At 45.7% G+C, this 26,437-nt stretch overlaps 1 protein-coding gene across 1 annotated transcript in view; it reads right to left on the bottom strand.

The window, feature by feature from the left end:
- Positions 1-26,437, bottom strand: part of MALRD1 (MAM and LDL receptor class A domain containing 1) — a 746,310-nt gene that overhangs the window by 158,425 nt on the left and 561,448 nt on the right. The window contains exons 32-33 of the mRNA XM_075315583.1: positions 18,988-19,145; positions 14,968-15,169 (exon numbers count right to left, since the gene is read on the bottom strand). Of these exons, the coding sequence (XP_075171698.1) occupies positions 14,968-15,169; positions 18,988-19,145 (360 nt within the window). The remainder of the gene's footprint in view (positions 1-14,967; positions 15,170-18,987; positions 19,146-26,437) is intronic.

Genomic DNA, 26,437 nt, shown 5'->3' on the forward strand with positions numbered 1-26,437 from the left:
CTCCTTCCGCATCTGTAAACAGTTCCAGCTGACTATTGGACATTGTTATACTTATCTACAACACCTTCCCCTTGAACTTGTCAAAAAGGAGTCCCAAACCAGCAAGTCCCCTTAAATCACCTTTTTTACTCTAACAAAGTGATTTGGCGATACGACACCTGAGGTCGCACTTGCCCATCTTCTATTGAATATCCGCCCCATCAGCATAATGCGACATGCGAAATTCAATTTACCTAACACCGGCTGCAAAACCCTCAATCTCACCTATCTTGCCTGATAAAACGCTCTAACCGACGCTTTAAATCCACCAACTTCTCTTCTGGCAGCCGGCACTCCATGCCAATCGCATCGATTTTGATGCCCAAGAAACATAAAAACAGTCGCTGGTCCTTCCGTGTTTTCTTTCCCAACGAAATACCAAACGTCAGCGCAATCCGCTCCAAAGTAAACAATAACAAGGAACAAACCGAGGAACCTGCTGCCCAACGCATCAAAAAATCATCCAGATAGTGAATTACTGAATGAACCCCTGCCACATCCCGCACTACCCATACCAGAAAGGAACTAAATGCTTCAAAGAAGCACATGAAATAGAACAACCCATGGGCAGGCAGAGATCACATAATATTCTCCATCCCACATGCACCGCAACAAATGATAGCTATCTGGATTGACCAGAAGCAAGCGAAAAGCCGCTACCACATCTGATTTCGCCATCAACACCCCCTGTCCTGCCGCTCGCACTAATTCCAACGCCCTAGCAACTGAAATGCAAGAAACTGCGGACAGACCCGGTGAGATCCCATCATTAACCGACAACACGGCCGGGTAAGATAACTGATGTAAGAGCCTGAATTTCTTCGGCTCTTTCTTGGGCACAACCCCCAATGGCGAAATCCTGAGGTTAGGGAATGGAGGATCCGTAAACGGACCCGCCATGTGACCTAGCTCCACCTCCTTAGTTAGCTTGTCCCTCCCAACTTCAAGGTGTTCCCTTGCAGACCTCAAATTACCTGGGCGAAAAACCGGGGCCCTAGAAACAAACGGTATCCTGAAACCGGCAACCAAAACCGTGCCGCAATAAACCTGCCACCTGCACATCCGGATAGCTATTTAAATAGGGAAGCATCGCCTCTACTTTCATTGGCGTCCTCCCTCTTTTCAGCCAGCCCCTTCCCCTGACTCCTCCTTTCCTTTTTAAAACACCTGGCCAACGGGTGGGCACTGCCGACACGAGGCCCCAAACTTGCAGTGCCCCTCATTAAACTGCCAACATGCCCCTTTTCTTTTGCCAGCCGGCGACCCGTTGCTCATACCCGGGATCCCGGCACCACGAAAGGGCTGAGCTGGAGCCGTCATCAATCGCATCCACAAGGATATATCCTTGTGGTCCCATCTAAGGCCAGGACGCAGAGCCTTCCATTGCCGGACTGCTCATCATATCTTAACCACGGCAAACCTCCGTACACTCGATATGCCTCCCCACTGGAATCCATATAGCCTAAAAGGGGCAGAGCAATGCCCGGCTCCTTCTCCCTGATGATACTAGCTAGTATGGCAAACGTTTTCAGCCAATTAGTAAAGGTTCTGGGGATGGACCTATATCTCTTCTTCCCCTCATCCTCTTTTTCCTTCTTTGAATCGCTTGGTTTAACTTTAATCGAGATTAAACTTCTCCAGGGGGAGCAGGGAAAATATTTCCCCATACTCCCCCTTCCAAATTGTTTCCCTCACCTCCTTCTTCAAATGGACCCCCAGCAGACTCTCAAAGCACACATACACTTCGCTCCGCGCCCTGTCATCTAAACGAACTACCTCATCCTCTTTCTCCTTGTCTGCATCTTTCTCCTTCGCCGTCTCAACCTCAGCCGCAACCCCGGCCACTTGTGCTGCTTCTGCCGTAACCGCAACTTCAGCTCCCTGCACCCCTTCCTCTTGTACCGCTGTAACCGATTGCCCAGCCCCAATGGGGCCCACTCATGCACCCGCTGGAAACACAGACCCGCTTGCTCCCGATCACTTTGCCACCAACCCCCGACACGTACTTACAGCCGCAACCGACCCCCCACCCCCAGAACCCACAACATTATGCACAATCGATGATCTCTCACCGGGCTGCCTCTGGTCTGATCCTGGAGCAGCCATGACGCGATATTCCTGCTGGCGCTCCTCTCCTCCAGATGCGTCCATTCGACGTTCCTTATCGGCGGAATCCGTGGTGCTGCTGGCGTCCTCAGGGGGAGACCCTCGGAGGGACAAACTGCTCCCGGCGACCATCAACCCCCGCGGTCATCGCCCCCGCTCCGCCAACTGTTTCCTGCTGGTCGTCCGCCTTTTTGATGGACGCGGCGTCCTGCCACCATCAGCCCTCGCCGGATCACCGCCCGTCTGTGAAGCCACCTCTCCATCGGCCGTCCTCAGAGGTATCCCACCCTGCCGGCTGCAGGAAGGCCGTACCCGCTCCACCATCTGCCGGGTCCGCCCTCCAGCCAGATCCCCACTGGAGGGGACCGTCACCCTTGATCACAGTCTGTGGCCCTGCCGACTGCAGGAGCCACCATCCCCTCCTCCCTGGCTGCCGTCCTCTGGCTTCTCGCTCTCACCAGCCCACTGCCTATCCCGCCGCTGGCGGCTCCCCTGTGGCCTGCAGGGAGTCTCCACTACTGCTACCTCAAGATGGGCTCTGCCCCCCCGGCCCGCACGTCACCGGGGGATGCCGTACGGCTGGTCCGAGTCCTTGCAGGCCGCGAACCGGAAGTAGGCCTCCGTGTAGCTCCACCCACTTTCGGCTCGCGGGGTCTCAGACGCAGATTCCTCCCGGTAACCGGAGGGGAACCGGGAAACATCTGCGGGCTCCCCTGTCCCGGAGGGTCCTCGAGGGGGCTCCGTAACCGCAGTCTAATTCCCCCAGCCGGGGAGTAGCGCTCCGGCGGCCGCGAGCCCAAGCGCGCAATTCAGGCCGAGGTGCAGGATCAGGCACCGCCGGACCGGGAGCACACACTGCAGCCAGCTGCTCACGCAGTGCCTCGACTCCCAGCACACCAGAGGCTCCCCGGACCATCTCCATCAGGGCCTCCATGTCAGAAATCCTGTAGCTCTCCCGATGATGACCACCAGCACGTCCAGCAGCAAGTGGCACGCTGATCTTCCTGAAGCAAGAGGAGGTAACCACTCCCTCACCCCACCTCTATACCCCCCTGATCAGCCAGCCTCCTACCCTATCCCCCCAATCACAACTGCCCCCTTTTCCACCAATCCCATAACCCCATAGACTGCACACTTCTGCATTCCAAACATTAACCCCTTCAGACCCTAGCCCCCTCCAGATTGTCATGGGCTTGTTCGCCCTTATAGGGCTCACTTGCCCTCTTATCTTGCAAAATGTTCTCAAACCAAGTTACTCTTAATCCAAGGTTTCACTGTATATAGAAAATGAAAAAGAGAAGATGGAAGACATAGGAGCTGATTGGAAGACTGTCAGCAGGGGGAAATTTATGGGAAGGGCTGATTCCCAGTTGATTCAATTATGCCAAATGTATTCAATGCAAATTTAATTTTCCGGCTGGATTCAGGCGAACCTGTCAGATTTAAATATTGGCAGATAGACTATGTAATGAAAATACTTTTTGTGCACTTGTGTGCTGTATTTTACATTATTATTGTATTGAGTCTCCTGATACAATATTGCCTGTGTTATGTCATATTTTCAATTATAACTTTAGTAGGTTCAGAGGTAGCACTTCACTTGGGTCTTGGTGCCGGAGGTGGCCCATAGGTTCATCTGCCACTTAAGGAGATATCATTATTTTAGTTTGCATATAGTAGAAAGGGGCACTGCTACAAATTTATTTTTCATTAGGACCCAGCAGCTTCAAGTTACTGTACAGTCATGGCCAAAAGTTTTGAGAATGCTACAAATATTAATTTTTACAAAGTCTACTGCTTAAGTTTTTCTAATGGCAATTTGAATATACTCCAGAATGTCATAAAGAGTGATCAGCTTAACAGCAATTACTTGCAAAGTCAATATTGGCTAAGAAAATGAACTTTAACCCCAAAACACATTTCAACATCATTGCATTTCTGCCTTAAAAGGAGCAGCTAACATTGTTTTAGTGATTGTTCCATTAACACAGGTGTGGATGTTGATGAGGACAGGGCTGGCGATCAATCAGTCATGATTAAGTAAGAATGACACCACTGGACACTTTAAAAGGAGGCTGGTGCTTGGTATCATTGTTTCTCTTCAGTTAACCGTGGTTATCTCTAAAGAAACACGTGCAGCCATCATTGCTCTGCACAAAAATGGCCTAACAGGGAAGAGTATCGCAGCTACAAAGATTGCACCTCAGTCAACAATCTATAGCATCATCAAGAACTTCAAGGAGAGAGCTTCCATTGTTGCCAAAAAGGCTCCAGGGCGCCCAAGAAGGACCAGCAAACGCCAGGACCGTATCTTAAAACTGTTTCAGCTGCGGGATCAGACTACCAGCAGTGCCGAGCTAGCTCAGCAATGGCAGCAGGCTGGTGTGAGTGCTTCTGCACGCACTGTGAGGTGGAGACTGCTTGAGCAAGGCCTGGTTTCAAGGAGGGCAGCAAAGAAGCCACTTCTCTCCAGAAAAAACATCAGGGACCGACTGATATTCTGCAAAAGGTACAGGGAGTGGACTGCTGAGGACTGGGGTAAAGTCATTTTCTCAGATGAATCCCCTTTTCAATTGTTTGGGACATCTGGAAAACAGCATATTAGGAGAAGAAGAGGTGAGCGCTACCACCAGTCTTGTCTCATGCCAACTGTTAAGCATCCTGAAACAATTCATGTGTGGGGTTGCTTCTCAGCCAAGGGAATCGGCTCACTCACAGTCTTGCCTAAAAACACAGCCATGAATAAAGAATGGTACCAGAATGTCCTCCAAGAGCAACTTCTCCCAACTGTCCAAGAGCAGTTTGGCGCCCAACAATGCCTTTTCCAGCATGATGGAGCTCCTTGCCATAAAGCAAAGATGATCACTAAGTGGCTCATGGAACAAAACATAGAGATTTTGGGTCCATGGCCTGGAAACTCCCCAGATCTTAATCCCATTGAGAACTTGTGGGCAATCATCAAGAGACGGGTGGACAAACAAAAACCAACAAATTCTGGCAAAATGCAAGCATTGCTTATGCAAGAATGGACAGCTATCAGTCAGGATTTGATCCAGAAGTTGATTGAGAGCATGCCAGGGAGAATTGCAGAGGTCCTGAAGAAGAAGGGTCAACACTGCAAATATTGACTTGCTGCATTAACTCATTCTAACTGTCAATAGAACCTTTTGGTACTCATAATATGATTGCAATTATATTTCTGTATGTCATGTAAACATCAGACAAACACAATTAAAAACCAGAGGGCAACAGATCATGTGAAAATATCATTTTGGTGTCATGACTGTACGTGTGTAATATGAGTTTTGGATAGGGGTGAAGGCAAGGGGTTTAGTGGTGATGACTAGAGATGAGTGAATTCAAACTGCAAAGTTTGGGGTTCGTACCAAACACAGACTTTTAAAAAACATCAGTGTCTAAGTTCGGAGTTCGGCTACTGTATGTATGCTAACCACTCGATCGAGCATCGGGGGCAGGGGGGGTGCTTAGGTACACTCGGTGCTCGGTCCAGTGAGAGCCTCTTAAAGTCTCTGAATGGCTCTCTCTGGAGGTAAAAAGAATGTTTTTCGGATGTAGCGTGTCCAAAAAATACCCCACCCGTCCTCCCTACCCCTGAAGTGCTCTGTTTTTGGCTGGCTGTATGTGTGAGAAGAGCTGTACTGCACAATCATTGATTTCAAATGGGGTTCAGATCAAGTCTGGGTCCCAAACTGAGCTTTAGCTAAAGTCTGGCTGAACCCGGCTAACCCAAACTTCACAGGTTCGCTCATCTCTAGTGATGACCCCACAGAGCTATGGTACAGTGTAAATAGCGGCGACACACACGTTACCGCTGATGAACCAGAATCTTGATCATTCAAAGGTTAAAATGCTTGGTGGTTATGTGACGCCTTGACAAAATCAGGGTGTCACAGATGACTGCATCCATCTTCCAGATGCAGGATTCTCTTCCCTTTGACCTTCCTACACAAACCCACACAGGTACACAACACCAGCCACAAAGCCTAGTCACCCGCCCAAGGACAATAGGGACACACCAGTGGGCGGGGCCAGGCAGATGGTGACGCCCACCTAGGGGTTCTGAGGTGTTAAGGGGAGGGAACAAGTCATATAAGCTTGGACAGTGGAAGTAAGATGAGTGAAGTAGTAGTCGGGGGTTGTAGCTCTTGGACTACCGGACTACCTGAGCTGACTAGGTGGCAGACGGCAGAGCAGGGCCACAGGCAACGGAGATCCGGTCGCAGGAGACCTTAAGTGGACCTGGGCGGGGTTGTAGCCCGCCGGTGCTGACAGCGGGAATCCGGTCCGGAGGCCGTGCACAGTCGGGGTACCTGGACCCTAGGGAGAGGACAGCTTCAAGCACCTTTCTAATTAGCCAGCAAGGGACAAGATTCAAAGTCTTGTCCCACCAGCAGCCCAGATAGAGCGAGACGGAAGCTCAACGCGAGGGATAGGGCGTCTGCAAGTGCCTGCTAAAATCCCAAGGGCCAGATCTCGCGGGCCACAGCTCCCACAACAAAGACACCGGGAGAGGACTTACCCCGTTTCATGCGGACTAGTCAACACATTTATAAACCAAAATTAATGAAAAACAGGAGTAATAAAGCAAAAAAAACAAAAAGGAAAAACTCCTAAAAAAGATTTTATTAACATTCAATATTAAATCGTAATTATAAAAAGCTATATTGCTTCTCAATGTCCACTCAGTACAGACCAGTCACGTGAAGTGAGTGCAGAAGGTGGGAGAGACGATTAGTGAGATGAGTGATCTTAACTTATTTAGAATAAATAAATCAACTATAGTAGTTGTTATTTTGGGGTAGTCGTACTACTTGTTATAGGGGGGGGGTTATTATCCCTCCCTATCGCCTACCTACCAGCGGAGGTGCACCATAAGGTTTTATGGCACTTTCCTGCAGGTAGCCGGCACAGTGGGATTCCTTACACCTGCAGTGCAACCAGTCACCGTACGGAAGACGACCTGCCCTTTATTATAGGCCATTGCTGTCGCCCTATGGTTGTAAGTGCATCAGACTGTCCGAGATGGTATTGTTTTGGACGTGAAACCCTTTGAACTTCCCCCGATGAACCCCTAAGCAAACACATAGGGGGGAAACGCGTCGGGATACTTCACTGGATGGTTCCAGCAGATAAGTCATCCCTGCTGGGATTTGTTGTTATTTCTATCTAGGCTCAGCTTGGTGTGATTACAAACTACCTTGCTTTTTTCACGGCTGTGCAGGCTTAATGGTCTGTTCAGCTGGATTATGGTTGCCATATTTATGGCAATCTTAGTGAATTGATAATTGTTGACCTGTGACATTTGGCACTAATTAACCTCTTATTGGTGGTGGGTGTTTTTTCTGGCAACTGGCGGGTTGCAGGGAGAGAACAGGGTAAGACGACGAGGAGCGGGGGGTACCCAAAACTTTATGGTGCACCTCCGCTGGTAGGTAGGCGATAGGAAGGGATAATAAACCCCCCCTATAACAAGTAGTACGACTACCCCAAAATAACAACTACTATAGTTGATTCATTTATTCTGAATAAGTTACCATCACTCATCTCACTAATCGTCTCTTCCACCTTCTGCACTCACTTCGCGTGACTGGTCTGTACTGAGTGGACATTGAGAAGTAATTTAGCTTTTTATAATTATGATTTTAATACTGAATATTAATAAAATCTTTTTTAGGAGTTTTTCCTTTTTGGTTTTCGGACTAGTCAACACACAAGACAACACTCAAGTGCAGGAGGAAGGGCCCCTGTTCTGTCCACCAGTGTGTGGGACCCGAGCACACCCCTCCGGAGGCTACCGGTATCCGGCACTTGGTTTACTATCTGGACTCTGTGTGACTTTATTCCAAAATAGTGAGTACACCGGTATCATCCAGTCCAACCCTGCAGACTGTGTCCCAGCATTCCACTCCACCTACACCTGGGCCCCGGGACAACACCTCCCCTACCCGTGGAGGGGATTCCATCCTGCTGCCCTGCTCCATCAGCCCCGGGCACCCCATACCAAGGCAGCGGCGGTGTCACCAAACATCACCGCAACCCACGGGTGGCGTCACTGCCAAACTCTCCCCTGTAAATAGCCCCTTTATTCAGTTGTGGGCGAAGGGCCGCTGCACGAGCACAGGTCTGGCTGCCACTCAAGCCACAGCCACGATTCTGGATCCGAGCGTCTCGAGCGCCCCCCCTGTCGTGGTCTGCGCCCCCGCCTGCGACAGTTATACAGTACTGGATCAGTAGTTACACAATTTTGGTCACAGTTTTTTTGAATAGGATCACTTTGGCTTCGATGGTGGAAGCCGTTATTAGGCGGGTTACCAAATCTTGCCTGTTCACACTATGGGTTCTTCCACATTGGCTTCAGCCTCTGCTCTTCCTCACATTGTGCTCTGCTCTGTACCATGTTACAGTCTCTGCTAGAGCTTGTTTTGGCCTTAACTCAATGGTGTTGATCTGGCATATTTTGGCCTAAAGTCTGGTCTGTCAGATACACGAGCTAAAAATCACTGGCGACATGCTTCACAGGGACCCGTTGCCCTCCTTTCATCCCCATTTACACTGGACACCTGTATGTTTGTTGTTTCTTCATGTAGCCGACAGGGCCACGGAGCCGGGTCAGGCTAGTCACAGCAACCCCAAGAAACCACTGGCCCGGTGACGAGTACCCTAAAGCCCCGTGGGGTGCTACAGGGGCAGACAAGACCAAAGGCCCCACCATTCATACACACTGCCATGAAGTTATATTTTAGAGACAATTGCTGCACCCATTCCCTCTGTCTTCCCATTGATGATAATGTAGCACCAGTGTCCCTGCACTACCCTGCTTCATCCCAGCAGGGACACTGACTAACTGCATTCTTCCCCTGCTGTCCATGTGTTCTGCTGGCTTCTCCTCCTAGTACCTGTATATGCTGCACAGGTTCCCTGGGAATGTATATCTGGTCTTAAAGGGCCAGTGTGCCATTTCCCAGAAGTGACTCTCAGCCTATAGCTGAGAAGCAGTAGGTGCTTACTTAAGGCATCCTCCCAATAGAGGAGGTGCCTGTGCAATGCCTTTAGTCAGTTTACCTGTCTGCTAGCTAGTTGTCGGGTCCCATGCTTCAGTCCTGTTATCTAATACTGTGTCTGTCTTCCCATACCTGCCTGACTCTGTTGCGTCTGCCATACCTGTCTGCCGCAGCCATCCAGGCTGCACCTGCCTGCACCAGAGACTGTACCTACCTGCACCTGTGTTCGTCCCTGCTTTCCCTGCCCTGGGGGTGGCATCTGGTGACAACCTTGGTGGTCGCTTAGTCAAGCCCCTACGACATCAGGGTAAGCCCGTATCCCCCCTGTGGTCCAGTGGGTTCACTCCTAATACTGCTCATCCCAACATCGGTGAGCGTTACAGTCAGCTACAATATGAAGACAGATCTTATACGTGTACATTGTTATTTACCAAGTCACCGCACTCATCGTGTTTTTCACAGACTGGATTCTCATTTACAAAGACCAATCCCAGATAAACTTCAAAGGTTTATGACTATGTACTGCTGGCTGACGCATTATAGACTGGCATATGTGCTCTCCAGGACTGTTTGACATAATATTGGCCTCATTGAGGATACATTGCATAAATGTAAACTTTCTGAACTGACTGCTAAAGCTACAAAGTGCCGAAGCCATTCACTCCTGGCATGGAAAGAATTCATCCGCCACTCATGAGCCAATCCTTTTTAAGTGACACTTTTAGAGTCTGGCCATAATGCCCAGATTCATAACCAGATGGCCTCGCATTAAATTAACATGCGCTACCTGGAGGCAAAAACATATTAATGCAATATGCTGGCAGCGTGATACGCTGGTTTTATGCGGGATGTTATATATGTAACTATAAACCTGGCAGCTTGAAATTTAGAATTCTTAAGACTTTCCAGAATTCTTATTCGTACCTTTATTTTTTATTATTAATGGTATTCTATAGTTATTGTTTACTAAAACTTTGGGGTTGTTTATATCAAGAAGTTCTTAAAAGTTCTAGTCTTTTATTATAGATGAAAAGTGGATGCTATTCAAAACCCCAGTCTTGGTGGATTGGAGTCCATGGTTTCCTTCCCCCTCCCCCCCCCCCAAAAAAAGTCACTTCCAAGTCTCTCCAATGTGCCAGCCAGCAGGTATCTCCTTGCTGTGGAACATGCCGCCACCATCATTAGTAACAGAGACTCTGATATTTGACGAAATTGAGGTTGGGCCCTTCTTTTTGCTTTTGATCACCTTTCAATTGAGGGAAGACAAGTCATAGGACCATAGCAGACAAAATGCTTGCTGAGAAGTGAGAGAAAGGGAGCTCCAGCAGCTATAGTGCTGGTAGAATGTTTTTAACAATAGGAGCTTACTGTGGATTGCAAGTTACAGAACATGAGAATCAGGACATTTCCAGAAAATATTAGACTCTTATGTACATTAAAAGCAGTTTTGACTTTTTTAGGGAAATGAGGGCAGCGAGACTATAGTTTAACCCCTTCCCCAACCCAGCCTCTTTTCATCTTCCTGACCATGCCACATTTTACAATTCTGACCTGTGTATCTTTATGATGTAATAACTCTGGAACGCTTTAACTGATCCCAGTAATTCTGACATTGTTTTTCATGACATTGTACTTTATGCTAGCGGTAAATTTAGGATGTTATATTTTTTTTTAGTTTATTTGAGAAAATATCAGAAATGTGGCAAAAATGTAGAAAGTTATGCAATTTTCAAACTTTAAATTTTTATGCCTCACAACCAGAGTTACATCACCAAATTGTTAATGAATAACATTTTCCACTTTATATCAGCATCATTTTTGAAGCATAAATTATTTTTGTTAGGAAGTTAGAAGGGTTAAAAAATTGTCAGCAATTTTTAATTTTTCCAACAAATTCTACAAAACCATTTTATTAGGGACCACATCACATTTGAAGTGACTTTGAGGGGTCTAGGTTATAGAAAATACTCAAAAGTGACACCATTTTGAAAACTGCACCCCTCAAACTGCTCAAAAACTCATTCAGTAAATTTATGAATCCTTTATTTGCTTTACAGGAATTAAAGTAATGTAGAAGAAAAAATAAAAATTATGCTTGTTCCCACAAAAATATTGATTTAGCTCCAAATTTAGCATTTTCACAAGGGTAACAGAAAAAAATGGACTGTATAATTTGTTGGGAAAATTTCTCCTGACTATGCCGATACCCCATATATGGTGGAAAACTACTGTTTGGGCGCATGGCAGTGGTCAAAAGAAAAGGAGCACCATTTGACTTTTGGAATGCAAAATCATCTGGAATCGATCGTGGATGCCATGTTGCATTTGGAGAGCCCATGATGTGCCTAAACAGTGGAGCTCCCCCACAAGTGACCTCAAGGAATTTAGCTAAATGAGTGGTAAGCACCTTGAACCCCCAGGTGCTTCAAGAATTTTTATAACGTTGAGCTGTAAAAATAAAAAATCGCATTTTCCCAACAAAATGTTCCTTTAGTCCCAAATATTTTATATTCACAGAGGTAACAGGAGAAAATGAACCCCAAAATCTGTTGTGCCATTTCTATTAAGTATGGCGATACCCCACATGTGGTGGAAAACCACTGTTTGGGCACACTGCTGAGCTCCAAAAGAAAGAAGTGATTTTTTTGAAGCATAGAATTTGATGGAAATTTTTACAAGAGCCATGCTGCATTTCAGAAATAAATTTAACAGTCCGTGGATGAGTGATAGACTTTGAAATATTCTTTTACAGAGGCCACGTTTTTCAGGGCAGGTGTTGCATTGCCAAGTAGTGTCCTCTCTTATTCCCCTTCTATGACGCATGCCACACCTTTTTGCGACCTTCCTTTCTTTCCAGATTGGGAGAGCTAACCTGGTATCTTTTGCCATCCTTTATTAAGTGACTCCAGAGGATATACTGTTCCAATCTCACTTTTTATTGTACTATTGCTGTATATTTTGAACAGGAAATCTAAATGGAAATATTTTCTAGGTATTTCAACACTTTAAAGCACCACTATGTTTTTTTCAGTGCTGGAGTGGTGCTTTAAATCTAAGACCCCTGCCCCTGTCATATACTCACCTTATGGCGGCATCACCTTTTACTGACGCTACTCCAGTCCCATAGTGCCATGTTCTGACTGCAATTTCTGACTGGCTAGAAGTCAGAAGTTACGTCATGAGCTCCCAATGCATCTCTGAGAGCCAATGTAAGATGGTGGTGCATGAAAGATGCACCCCGTTAACATCTTGAAATATTTGCAAGTTAATTTCACCATCCTCTGGTTGAAAAGGGTAAGCAGGAACTGAAGAATAAAGTGTGTGCTGCCTTGAGGGAAGAGTTTAGAAGAGATGCCTGGTTATGTGCCAGGTGTGGCACAGTAGTTTAATATAAAAGCCTGAGACAGCCAAGGAGGGGAGGAGCTGGCGCCAAGACTTGGAGGGAAGCTGATGTGTGAGCAGCAGAGTGGCCTACAACAGCCATTACTGTAGCTGTAGACAGACCTGTGAGATACCTGACCCCTCAGAAGACCTGAATTATATCAAAGACCAAAGATTAAACACTGAACATCATTTCCAGAAGAAGATTCCAGAGAGCTGGGCCATTGCTTTCTGTACAGACATACTGTACTCAGTAAGGAAAATTACCAGCTCAAATTGGACTTGTGTCTTAGCGGGTCAAATCATAGTCCTGGTAGAGCCTATACTTACTGCAGAATGCTAGTCTATCCTTGATGCTTTTCTTGCAGACAAGCGGCTTCTTTGCTGCTCTTTTTGGCAGTGACACCTTTCTGCTGCCATTCCTGAGCAAGCTCTGCACTGGTCTTTAAAATACTGTAGTTGAATTCTCTTTTAGAAGATAGTCCTGGAATTTGCTGGACTTTCCTCAGTACCCTTAAGCCTTCTTCCTAACAAATTAACCTCTCTTTGAAGGTGTCCAATAAATGCTTGATTTAGGGGCAATCTTCCAAGCAGCAATGTCCTTACCTGTACAATGTTTCCTTGGAGGTAAACATATCAGACGAAGACAAACAATTTCAAGGAACAGCCTCCTTTCAAAGCAACCAGTCTTCTCTTGTGATGATTAAAATACCGTATTTTCCAGATTATAATACACACTTTTTCCCCCCAAAACTGGGGTAAAAATGGGGGTGCGTCTTATAATCCAGACATACCTTACCGAGGTGGCAGTGGTGGCGCTGGGGAGTTGATAATGAGGGTTCTTAGGAGGGGGGAATGTCACTGCAGTGGAGCGTCTCAGGAGGATCGTTGATAACTTTGGGCCCAGGCACATTGCGGCATCAGGTGCCATTGATCTGCAGGCGGGTTGCAGGCTCCATTGAACTGACGGCGCTTGATGAGATGGACTTCAAGAAAACGGCTCTGGAGGCCAATCTGCGCAAGCGCATCCTCTGCGGTCATTTTCTTGAAGTCAATTGTCAACTTCAGACAGTTCAGTGAAGCCTGCAGTGTACTGGAAGATCAATGCCGCCCGCCACTGTGATACCCTTGAGCCCACAGTATCACTGACCCTCCTGAGCCGTATCACTCCCTCTGATCCAGAAGCATTGGTGACCCTCTGTCTACTGACCCTCCTGAGCCGCGACACCCCTCCTCCGAGCCCGCAGCATCGTTGACCCGGCGTCCTGTGATCCTCCTGAGTCGCTCCACCACCACCGCTCCTCCCTGGTGAGCTATTATAAGACGCACAAGGATTATAAAATGGACCCTCATTTTAAGATTACATTTTTTTTTAATTATTTTCCTCCTGTAAATTTGGGGTGCGTCTTATAATCCAGTGCGTCTTATAAAATGAAAAACTACAGTATATGAGCTGCCTTGTCCTTTTAAACATTTTTTCCTGAGCTAATAAGAAGGTCACTGAAATTTTGTAAACAAGTAATTTTGTTACAGTGAATTTCAGTGGAAATTGGGTTTTTGTGAATAAGTCAATCTGCAAGGAATCACTTTGCAATTCATGGGATCACTGGTCATAACAATGTAGAGTTAATACAAATTGAACTGAAGCACCAAACTGTGAAAACCAAAATCTGTGCCAATCTCAAAACTTTTGGCCATGACTGTAAAACTGGGGAGAGCAGGTGTTACAAATATAACTTTAGATGGAGTCCCTCACGGCAGAGACCAATGACTCAGTGGATAAATTCCTTAGGATCTGGACCCCTTGGACCCTGGCTCTTGATTCCTTTCCATTTCAGAACCTTATTGGTACCTCATAACCTGTATTACGTCAGTCCAATGTAGCGGTCCGAGAACTGGGGAAGTAATCCCTACCTTTCTGCTGCTCTTCTCCCCCCCTCCTTTTCTTTCCCCTATCTTTCCCTCTTACTACTTTCTTTTCTTTCTGGTTCTAGTTAAATCTTCTAATTTTTTGTTGGCAGTGGCCTCGTTTTGGTTGAGGCGTATTTCTCCTTTGGAAGGAGACAGTTCGTATTATCAAATATGGTTACATGTTCTATGCGTGCCTTATGGTAGTTAGTAAGAGAGGATGTATTAGTTAGGACGTGGCTTATATTTTTCTCTGTAAGTTGACACGTAGTAATCACTTCTCTGAATCTTACTTTTTTTTTCCTGTAAATTGTCTTGTTTACTTTAATAAAGAAAGATTAAACATAAAAATATAACTTTAATATCTTTCATATACTTTGATGAACCTTCACTACAAAAACAGTCACACAATGAGCACAATGTGTCCCATTCCGGTGCTACATGCGTCGGGGCTTAGAGTCGTCTTTAGCTTACAAGTACACCAATTAAATAATGCCCTAAATACACTCACCTTCTCGACGGCAGGCCAATGTATACGATATATCATCCAGTGCGATCTGAACTTTTTTGTTCCCTGCTACTTGAGCTTCGAAGGCCACCCAAAAAGGACTGTCGCTGGCCAGGATGACACTGCTGTACATCCACCTTGGCTCCATGCTCTCGATCGCTGACCACAGAAGAATGTTCAGTCCATATTCAGTGACTATATATACCTGTAAAAGCAGCGTATAAAACACAGAACATTAAACATTGCGCGTTATTAACTTATGGTAAAACCGCCATTAATCACAATTTACGAGATTTAGACTGATCTCCAGCGCCGCGGACTGTACGTGCTGATTGATGGTATAGACAGCGTCACCCAGACAGCAATTTATGCCGATGATAAAACCAATCAGTCTTGCTTTAAAGGACTCGGTGCATGATGCATGCAAACCTATCATAAAAAGTGAATGACTTTGAAAAGCTGCAAAAGGCAAATGTCTAAATAATCAATTTTGTCTCATATTCCACTGACACAATACGGTGATGTGAAACAGGAAATACATGCATAAACAGGGCAATATGCAAAAAATCCTGTTTATTCTATGCAGATGAGACAAACCGGGAAAAGGTGACATTCAGGAATGTGTTTACTACACGGAAGCGAGAAGCATGAAGCTCGCGCATTCATTGCAGCCAATGGAAAGAAATTGAACCGTGTTACCTAGTTGAATATTTGCTGAAATTGTAATATTAAAGGTGTTAGCTGTCCTGAACAATCCATTTTTATTTATAGGCTCCACTAATAATAGATTGATCACAGGGTGCCCTGCTTGTAAACCCCATAGCGGTTGTCTATGCAGGAACCTGGAGGCAAGTGTTCAGTTTGCCTGTAGTGTCCCCAGAGGAGAAATATGGCATTATACAGTGTCTACTGAAATCAACAGACTGTCTCCCTTAACCCCTTCAGCCCCGGGGCACTTTCCGTTTTTGCGTTTTTGTTTTTTGCTCCCCTTCTTCCGAGAGCCGTAACTTTTTTATTTTTCCGTCAATCTTGCCATATGAGGCCTTGGTTTTTACGGGACAAGTTGTACTTTTAAATGAAACCGTAAGTTTTACCATATGGTGTACTGGAAAACAGCAAAAACAATTCCAAGTGTGGAAAAACTGCAAAAAAAGTGTAATGGCACAATAGTTTTTTGGATGTTTTATTCACGGTGTTCACTATATGGTAAAACTGATGTGTGGGTATGATGCCTGAGGTCGGTGCGAGTTTGTGGACACCAAACATGTATATGTTTACTTGTATCTAAGGGGTTAAAAAAAATTCACAAGCTTGTCCAATAAAAGTGGTGCACGTTTTGCGCCATTTTCCAAAAACCGTAGAGTTCTCATTTTTTGGGATCTATGGCTCAGTGATGGTTTATTTTTTGCGTCTCGAGCTGTCGTTTCTAATGGTACCATTTTTGCACAGCTACTACGTTTTGATCACCTGTTATTGCATTTTGCGTAAAACTTGCGGCGACCAAAAAACGTAATTTTGGCGTTTGGAATTTTTTTACCACTACGCCATTTACCAATCAGAATAATTGATTTTATATTTTGATAGATCGGGCATTTCTGAACGCGGCGATACCAAATATGTGTATATTTATTTATTTTTAACCCTTCAATTTTCAATGGGGGGAAAGGGGGGGTGATTTGAACTTTTAGGTTTTTGTTTGCTTTTTTATTTTTTAAAACTTTATTTTTACTTTTTTTTTTTTTATTATACTAGTCCCCCTAGGGGGCTATAGCGATCAGCAATCCGATCGCTCTTATCTATCTGCCGATCACAGCTATACAGCTGTAAACAGCAGATTCAGTCACTTCCTGTTTCTCTCTGCTCATGGCCGAGGGAAAATGACAGTGAAACTTCATAGCTGCAGGCATCATCACATGACCATGTGCTACGATGGCAACCACCGAAAGTCACGTGATCACGCACGTGACTTCCGGTGGGGGCGGCGGTAAGTAAAAATCATGGCCGCGCGCATATAGATCTCGCTGCCAGACTTTGGCAGCGAGATTTAAGGGGTTAAATGTTGCGAGTGGAAGCGATTCCACTCGCAACATGCAGGCACACATGTCAGCTGTTGAAAACAGCTGATATGTGTGCCGACCGCCGCCTGCCCGCGGCAGGGGGCAGAGCTTAACAGGACACGCTCCATGACGGATATATCCGTCCATGGTTGTAAAGGGGTTAAAGAGGACCAACCACCAGGATTTTCATATATAGACTAAATCCAGTGCTATACTGGCGCTATCATGCTGATTATATACATACCTTTAGTTGTGAGATCGGATGTATAGTTTCTGAAATACAGGCAAGTAAAGTTTGTGAAATGCTCTTTTATTTGATTGATAGCAGCTACAGAATATCTAGTAAGTGGGTCGGGCATTGCTAGTTATTCCGACCCCTGTCTGCCTTCCTGTCCTTCTTCCCTCTCTCCTCCCCCTGTAATAACAGACACAGGATGAGGAAGGACAGGCAAGCAATCAGAGGTGGGAATAACTAGCAAAACCCAACCCACCTATTAGATATTCCATTGCACCTATCAATCAAATAACAGTGCATTTCATAAACTTTACTTGCTTGTATTTCAAAAAGTATACATCCGATCTCACAACTAAAGGTATGTATAGAATCAGCATGATAGCTCCAGTATAGCACTGGCTTTAGTTTACATAGGAAAATCCTGGTGGTTGGTCCTCTTTAAGGCAGGTGTCCACATCCTGTAGCTTGGGAGCCACATGTAGCTCGTGGGCCCATGATATGTGGCTCGTTGCCTTTTGGTAGCTTGGTGCATTAGTACTACTAGTATCTACTATGGTTTTGTCCTGAGGAAGGGGCTAGATTGCCTTGAAACGCATAGACAAATAAACCATTTCAACTTAATCCATTTGGAGTCCTTCTTGTCCACTGAAGCAGTGCAGAGGAACTGCACTTTATCCTGATTGAATTTACATTTTGGAACATTATTTGCCCCATTAAAGAGGTTGTCTTACTTTGAAAATCCATTTTAAGAGTGAAGCTGAGTGTTACGGGGGCTGTCGGATAATAAGGGAATGGAAGGCTATCCGACAGTCAGGGTCCACCGTGCAGAGCTCTGCTGCAGAGTAGGGCAGATGATAGGGGAAACCTGTGCCACCAAAGCGGCACTGACACTGTTACGTCACAGTATCACCAAGGCCAATAGCGGCATATACTGTTTAAGTCACAGCGACTACCTCTTAGCATAACATAGGAGTGGAAATGCAAAAAAGTGAGGAATACAACATAAAAGTGCAAAGAAGTCTCACAATCTGTGAACGTGAAAGCACCTGTCTCATATAGACTCTGTGCCACATCCAAGATGGAGGACACCAGCCAATCCGCTGCGAGAATCGTCAGCAATGACGTCACGCTGGCCTATCACAGAGCAAAGTGTCATAAACACATGACCAGCGGCCAATCGGCTTAGAATGTGTCAGAGACATGTGACCTTGTGTCAGCGATGATGTCACCCGCACATGTGCAGTGGCTCCAAGATAGGACTTAGTCTCCAGCGCTCGCACATGCTCAGTAGCATGGAATCAGAACATAGTCTCCAGCGCCACACAGACCTGGGACCAAGATATAGCATAGCCAGACTACAGCAAGGATAAGGAGACACACAGATCCCCAGAAACGGGAACCGTAACACTGAGCCTCCAATTTCTGCCTGATATTTTCGGGCATCTGCATTTTCACAGGGACTCTTAGCTGGGGCCTGCATTTTATCTCCGTCTTGTTCAGGTTTTCCAATAGATGCTACATTTCAGAAGCTTTGCATAGCTTGTATGGGAGTATAGCACTGAACATACTGTATGGCACCCAACACAATATTGTACACCACTGAAATCCACGCTTTCTTATACTTTAGTGCACACGGTGCCCAAGTGTTGCAAATTGATAATGATATACATTAACACATTTAACAAAAAGTTATTTTATCAATTAAAGGAAAGTTTTATTTCCCGTATTCACCTTCAACATCCCCGATTGCGGAGGTCCGTACATGTAATACCAAAACCGGACTCGACACTTCTCATTGGTGGCTGGGAAAACTTTGCTTGTAAATATCCGTGCAGTATCTCCATCTTTTTGGTTAACTGCATTTGCATAGAGAAAGAATCTTCCTATACCTTTGTAAGGAGAAGTAAATAGTTACTAGCTGCATCAAATGAAGCAATGGATCACACCATACCGTTAAAAAAAAATGTGATAAATCTAATCAAAACATTACACAACCTTATAACATGCAGTTGGAGTAATTTAGTAAGATTTTGGATGGGTGCCATTCTTACAGGATGAATGTGCTTAATTAAAATTGAAATTACCTATTTGTTTAAACCCTTCACCACCCATCTATTGTCCATTTTTCATTTTGTTTTTTTCCTCTTCTTCCAAGAACCATAACTTTCTTTTTTTTTTTCAACATAGCCGTATGAGGGCTTGTTTTTTGAGGGACGAATTGTACCTTTGAATGAAACCATTACTTTTAGCATATACACTATGTGCAGAATTATTAGGCAAGTTGTATTTTAGAGGATTTTTTTTATTATTGATCAACAACTATGTTCTCAATCAACCCAAAAGACTCATAAATATCAAAGCTTAATATTTTTGGAAGTTGGAGTGGGTATTTTTTAATTTTGGCTATATTAGTAGGATATCTGTTTGTGCAGGTAACTATTACTGTGCAGAATTATTAGGCAACTTAATAAAAACCAAATATATTCCCATCTCACTTGTTTATTTTCACCAGGTAAACCAATATAACTGCACAAAATTTAGAAATAAACATTTCTGACATGCAAAAACAAAACCCCAAAAAATTAGTGACCAATATAGCCCCCTTTCTTTATGATGACACTCAACAGCCGACCATCCATAGATTCTGTCAGTTGCTTGATCTGTTTACGATCAACATTGTGTGCAGCAGCCACCACAGCCTCCAGACACTGTTCCGAGAGGTGTACTGTTTTCCCTCCATGTAGATCTTACATTTTATGAGGGACCACAGGTTCTCTATGGGGTTCAGATCAGGTGAACAAGGGGGCCATGTCACTATTTTTTCATCTTTTAGACCTTTACTGACCAGCCACGCTGTGGAGTAGTTGGGTGCATGTGATGGAGCATTGTCCTGCATGAAAATCATGTTTTTAATGAACAATACCTACTTCTTCCTGTACCACTGCTTGAAGAAGTTGTCTTCCAGAAACTGGCAGTAGGTCTGGGAGTTGAGCTCCACTCCATCCTCAACCCAAAAAGGTGCCACAAGTACATCTTTGATGATACAACTCAAAAACATCTCCCGGATCCGTGCTTTCCTTAACCAAGAATCAGCAAAAACATTAGTGCATGCCCTCATCATCTCCCGCCTCGACTACTGCAACCTCCTGCTCTCTGGCCTCCCTTCCAACACTCTTGCACCCCTCCAATCTATCCTAAACTCTGCGGCCCGCTTAATCCACCTCTCCCCTCGCTACTCCCCAGCCTCGCCACTCTGCCAATCCCTTCACTGGCTTCCCATCACCCAACGACTCCTGTTCAAAACACTAACCATGACATACAAAGCCATGCACAACCTGTCTCCTCCCTACATCTGTGACCTAGTCTCCCGGTACCTACCTGCACGCAACCTCAGATCCTCACAAGATCTCCTTCTCTGCTCCTCACTTATCTCCTCTTCCCACAATCGCGTACAAGATTTCTCCCGTGCATCCCCAATACTCTGGAACGCTCTACCTCAGCACATCAGACTCTCCCCTACCGTAGAAAGCTTCAAGAGGAACCTCAAGACCCACCTCTTCCAACACGCCTACAACCTACAATAGCCTTCAGTCCATTAGACCACTGCGCAACCAGCTCTGTCCTCACCTATCGTACCATCACCCATTCCCTGTAGACTGTGAGCCCTCGCGGGCAGGGTCCTCTCTCCTCCTGTAGACTGTGAGCCCTCGCGGGCAGGGTCCTCTCTCCTCCTGTACCAGTCTGTTATGTACTGTTAATGATTGTTGTACGTATACCCTTTCACTTGTAAAGCGCCATGGAATAAATGGCGCTATAATAATAAATAATAATAATAATAATAATAATAATAATAATAATAATAATAATACCAGCCCATACCAGTACCCCACCTCCAGCTTGCTGGCGTCTGACTTGGATTGGAGCTCTCTGCCCTTTACTGATCCAGCCTCTGGCCCATCCATCTGGCCCATCAAGAGTCACTCTCATTTCATCAGTCCAGAAAACCTTTGAAAAATCTGTCTTAAGATATTTCTTGGCCCAGTCTTGACGTTTTATCTTATGTTTCTTGTTCAGAGGTGGTGGTTTTTCAGCCTTCCTTACCTTGGCCATGTCCCTGAGTATGGCACACCTTGTGCTTTTTGCTACTCCAGTAACGTTGTAACTCTTAAATATGGCCAAACTGGTGGCAAATAGCATCTTGGCAGCTTCACGCTTGATTTTCCTCAATTTATCGGCAGTTATTTTGCGCTTTTTTTACCCAGCACGCTTCTTGCGACCCTGATGGCTATTTGCCATGAAACGCTTGATTGTCCGGTGATCACGCTTCAAAGGTTTGGCAATTTCAAGACCGCTGCATCCCTCTGCAAGACATCTCACAATTTTGGACTTTTCAGAGCCCGTCAAATCTCTCTTCTGCCCCATTTTGCCAAAGGAAAGGAAGTTGCGTAATAATTAAGCACCCCTTATATAGGGTGTTGATGTCATTACACCACACCCCTCCTCATTACAGAGATGCACATCAGCTGATTTACTTAATTGGTAGTTGGCTCTCAGCCTATACAGCTTGGAGTAGGACAACATGTATAAAAAGTATCATGTGATCAAAATACTCATTTGCCTAATAATTCTGCACACAGTGTAGTGTACTGGAAAATGGGGTGGGAAATCCAACTGCGGTGAAATTAGAAAAAAAGTGCAATTTCAAAATTATTATTTGGGTTTTTTAAATTTACCATGTTCACTATATGGTAAAACTGACCTGGCAATATGATTCCACAGCTCAGTATGAGTTTGTAATATGAAACATATAGCTTTTTTTATTTAATTGGGGAAAAAAAAATCAGAATTCACCTCCCTACTTAAAAATGGTCGTCCCTGACCATAACTTTATCATACACAAACAGAAAACATTAAATCAAAATGTCACTCTCGAGTCCATATCAGTGATGGCCAAAGGCCTTCCAAAGGCACTCAGCCATGTAACAGATGAGGATATATCTTTAAAATTAACAGGCAACAGTCCTTTCCTGCCATCGGCAGTAGTCTCTATGCACTTGTCTGCTTTAAGCAAGACACACAACACTCCTGGACTCTCTCCTCAAGGCCCATCATTTCCGTTCTCTCCCTCCCCTCTTTTCCAGTCCGTTAGTGAATGACAGTGCCCAGCAACAATTGTGAAAAGCAAAGTATATGGGGCAAATTCCATAAAGCAAAGTCCATGGGGTAACTGGGGGCAGTGTCTGTGCAGGTAAAGTGGCAGTATCACAACTCAAAGTTCCGCAATCCAGCAGAAGGGGGTGCAACATGCGCAAAACAACTTGGGGAGGAGGAAAACAACCAAAAATGTTGGTTGCTCTGAGCCAGCTTCAGGGTATCGGGTTTCCTGACCCACCCCCGAACGGGACATGGAACAGTCACATCGCACTGGGTGTAACAAGCACAGGGCAGTACAGTTTCTGGGTACACCTCATGAAATTTGTGGCCGTTCTCACACCCAGGTGGCTTTCAATTTGGCCACCTTAACATAGACAGTCAAGTGAGCCCCCTTAGCAATGTTGACTATGGCCAGTGGGCCCACCACCTCCAGGGATCCAGAGCAGAACTCCAGTGCAGATCTGGGATAACTAGAATCCTTCTCCCCGCTAGTGTGGTGAGTTCTCGAGGTTAGCATCACCAAGGCACCATTTCTCGGCAGGGACCAATCAGGCTGCAGCACCTCTCGGAAGCCCCCCCCCCCCCCAAAGCCCATCTTCCTTGATGAAGCAGACCCAGTCTCCCCAAGGTCACAGTGGGACCTATGCATAGTGATCCAGCATTCATGTATTCCTTAACTCTGATCCCCTCCTCCTGGATAAAGTCGTAACCCCGCTCGCGGTCAACTGGGCCACCGCCTGGGAGCGCCAAATGCGTCCAGACCCAAGCCTCATGCTGATTTTTTAATTCAATGACCTGGGCAACCCATCTAGCTTCCAAGGGGTACGGGGCCAGAGATTTTTCAGCCACGTTGTATCGGGGTAGGGGCCGCTCAGCAGTGGGTGCACTCACAGTAAGTGTAGTCGGTGGTGATGGGATGTTTTCAGCTTTCAGGAATTGTGTACAGATCCTTGCAACATGAGGCCGTGCATTATCATCCTGCAGCATGAGGTGATGGTCGTGGATGAATGGCACAGCAATAAGCCGCAGGATCTCGTCACAGTATCTCTGTGCATTTGAAATGGCATCAATAAAATGCACCTGTGTTTGTTGCCCATAACATACGCCTGTCCATACTATATCGTTACCGCCACCATGGGCCATTTAATTCATAATGTTGACATCAGCCAACTGCTCATCCACACGACACCATACATGCAGTCTGCCATATGCCCTGTAGAGTGAAAACCTCTCCAATGTACCAGACACCAATGAATCTGAGTATTTGCCCACTGAAGTTGGTTACAGCGATGAACTGCAGTCAGGTGGAGACCCCGATGAGGACGGCAAGCAGCAGATAAGCTTCACTGAGTCGGTTTCTGACAATTTGTCCCATAATTCTTTGCGACTTATGTGGCATTGTGCTATGTGATAAAACTGCCCATTTTGTGGCCTTTTATTGTGGTCAGACTAAGGGGTACTTTGCACGTTTCGACATCACTACTGCGATATCGTCGAAAGTGATGCACATCCAGCACCGGTAACGACGTCGCAACATGTAAAGCCTAGATGCGCCGATAAACGATCGCAAAAGCATCGTAAATCGGTGATCTGCGTAGCGTCGGACATTTTCATAATGTCGCACCAATAGGAGATACGATGTTGTCCCTCGTTCCTGCGGCAGCACACATCGCTGTGTGTGAAGCCACACGAGCGAGGAACATCTCCTTACCTGCCTCCACCGCCAATGCGGAGGGAAGGAGGTGAGCGGGATGTTTACGTCCCGCTCATTTCCACCTCTCCGCTTCTATTGGCTGCCTGCCGTGTGACGTCGCTGTGACGCCGCACGACCCGCCCCCTTAGGAAGGAGGCGGGTCGCCGGTCAGAGCGACGTTGCAAGGCAGGTAAGTGCGTGTGAAGCTGCCGTAGCGATAATGTTCGCTACGGCAGCTATCACAAGATATCGCATGTGCGACGGGGGCGGGTACTATCGTGCTCGGCATCGCTGGCATCGGCTAGCGATGTCGCAACGTGCAAAATACCCCTAAGGCACACCTGTGCAACAATCATGCTGTCTAATCAACATCTTGATATGCCACACCTATGAGGTGGATGGATTATCTCGGCAGAGAAGTGTTCAGTAACACAGATTTAGACAAATTTGGGAATATTTGAGAGAAAAAGGCCTTTTGTGAACATTGAAAAAGTCTTAGATCTTAGAGTTCAGCTCATGAAAAATGGGTGCAAAAACAAAAGTGATGTGTTTATATTTTTCTTCAGTGTATATTTTCTTGTAACTTCATAGGTGTGTATTGAAAGCTGCATTAATGAAATCAACCCAACACCTCCCATAAATGGCAATAAAGATGTGGTGTTTTGAAACAGAATACAAACAGTTCTGAGCCCCTGGCTGAGTTTTCGGAGAGGGAATAGATAGGCCTGGCTTCCTAAAGCTTACGTGGTTTACAATCGTCTCTACCTAATTAGTTCTCAAGGACAAACATGTTAAGCGCCAAAGGTCTGACACCAGTATGTGATCCAAATGCAGAAAATAAATAGAAGGACGGAATGTTCTCTTTTTTTTCTGAATCTTCTGTTCTTCATTCATTAAGTGGTCAGAAAACTAATTATAAGCTAAGAATAGGCAGCGGTACAAAGAGTCAACGTATAATGCTCTGATTCAGCGACAACTGACAACATAAGAATATAGAAATCCTGAATAAATACCATGACAACCTTTTTAATTACCTAAAATACTAAAAATTATGGTGGTCAAAAGGCTTAGTCCAGGATAAAAGTGTGTCTTTTTTTTCTATTAAACTCTCTTGTCAATTGGCTGCGTCTTTTATTGCAGCTTTGTCCCATTCGGTCGCATAAGGGTCCACCGTAATAACTTGAGAACGGCGGCAGCTATAGGCATAGAAGTGGTGTCTAGGTATAGTAAAGTAGCCATGCGCTATGCAATGAAACCACCTATAGCGCCACCTGGTGGAAAACAACGGAGTTAGCATTTGCATCTCCAAAACGGAACGAGATAGAGAAAAAAAGTGAATTTAAAAATTGTAGGGCATCATCAATTCAATACGAATCAACACCTTGCATATGACCCGCCCCAGGGCCGTGGGGTACTCGGTTCCGGGTGTTGGTTAATGGGATTATGTCACGGGGGCCTGTGCCCGGTTCCGTGGCCCTGGTGGTCGCTGAAAGTCAATAAATAATAAAAATAAAAAAAAATAAAATAAAAAAAAAATAATAAAGAAAAAAAGTATTTTGTGACGCCACCTACGGTTCCAGTATGGTTACTGGGGCTACAGGTCAGACCTCTGGGGTGATGGTTAGGCAGCCAGTTGTTTACGCTTCCCGTAGGTGAAGCAGGATCCCCAGGGCAGTTTTAGCAGTTTCTACACGATATTGCGGTTTTTCCTCACAGCCTTTTCAACTGTCACTTTAGTGCAGCAGCCTATGGCTCCTCAGATGAAGAAATAAAGTATGTCACACCAATTCATTAACTCTGACCAGGTTTTACTTGCAGGTATTATTAAAAATGGGTTCAGTTTCTGATGTTACAGTTTTTGGGTAATCTGGGAACAGTTCAGGATCTCTGCACCAGGTTAGTTGTGAGGCCTCCCTGCTGCGCGGTGTCTCTCCTTGGTCCTAGGCTGCCTGGAGTTATACCTTGTCCCTCTCACACTGTCTTCACCTGTATGGCAGGCGGCGGGAGCTTCTCTGAGGGGTGCTGCTGTACTCACTGCGGTCCCTAAGCTCTGTGTAGCGGCTTTGCCTTCAGGTGCTGCTGCAGCCAGGAGATCTGCAGTCTCCCTGGCCTCCGGTCTTTATTGCTGGGCAGATTAGATCCCTCACAATCTCAGACGCCGGTGTTCGGGCTAAGCACAGCCCTCTCCATTTTGATGTCTTCCCTCACTCTCTGCTCTCACAGACTCCTTTTCTCCAACTGTCAACTGTCTCTCTGACTCCGCCTCCAACCTGGCTTTAAAGGGGACCTCACCTGAACTCGACTTGTAGAGCTCCCCCTCCAGGCTTGGAGTGG

Source organism: Anomaloglossus baeobatrachus, chromosome 6 (assembly GCF_048569485.1).
Source record: "Anomaloglossus baeobatrachus isolate aAnoBae1 chromosome 6, aAnoBae1.hap1, whole genome shotgun sequence".
Classification (NCBI taxonomy): Eukaryota; Metazoa; Chordata; class Amphibia; order Anura; family Aromobatidae; genus Anomaloglossus; species Anomaloglossus baeobatrachus.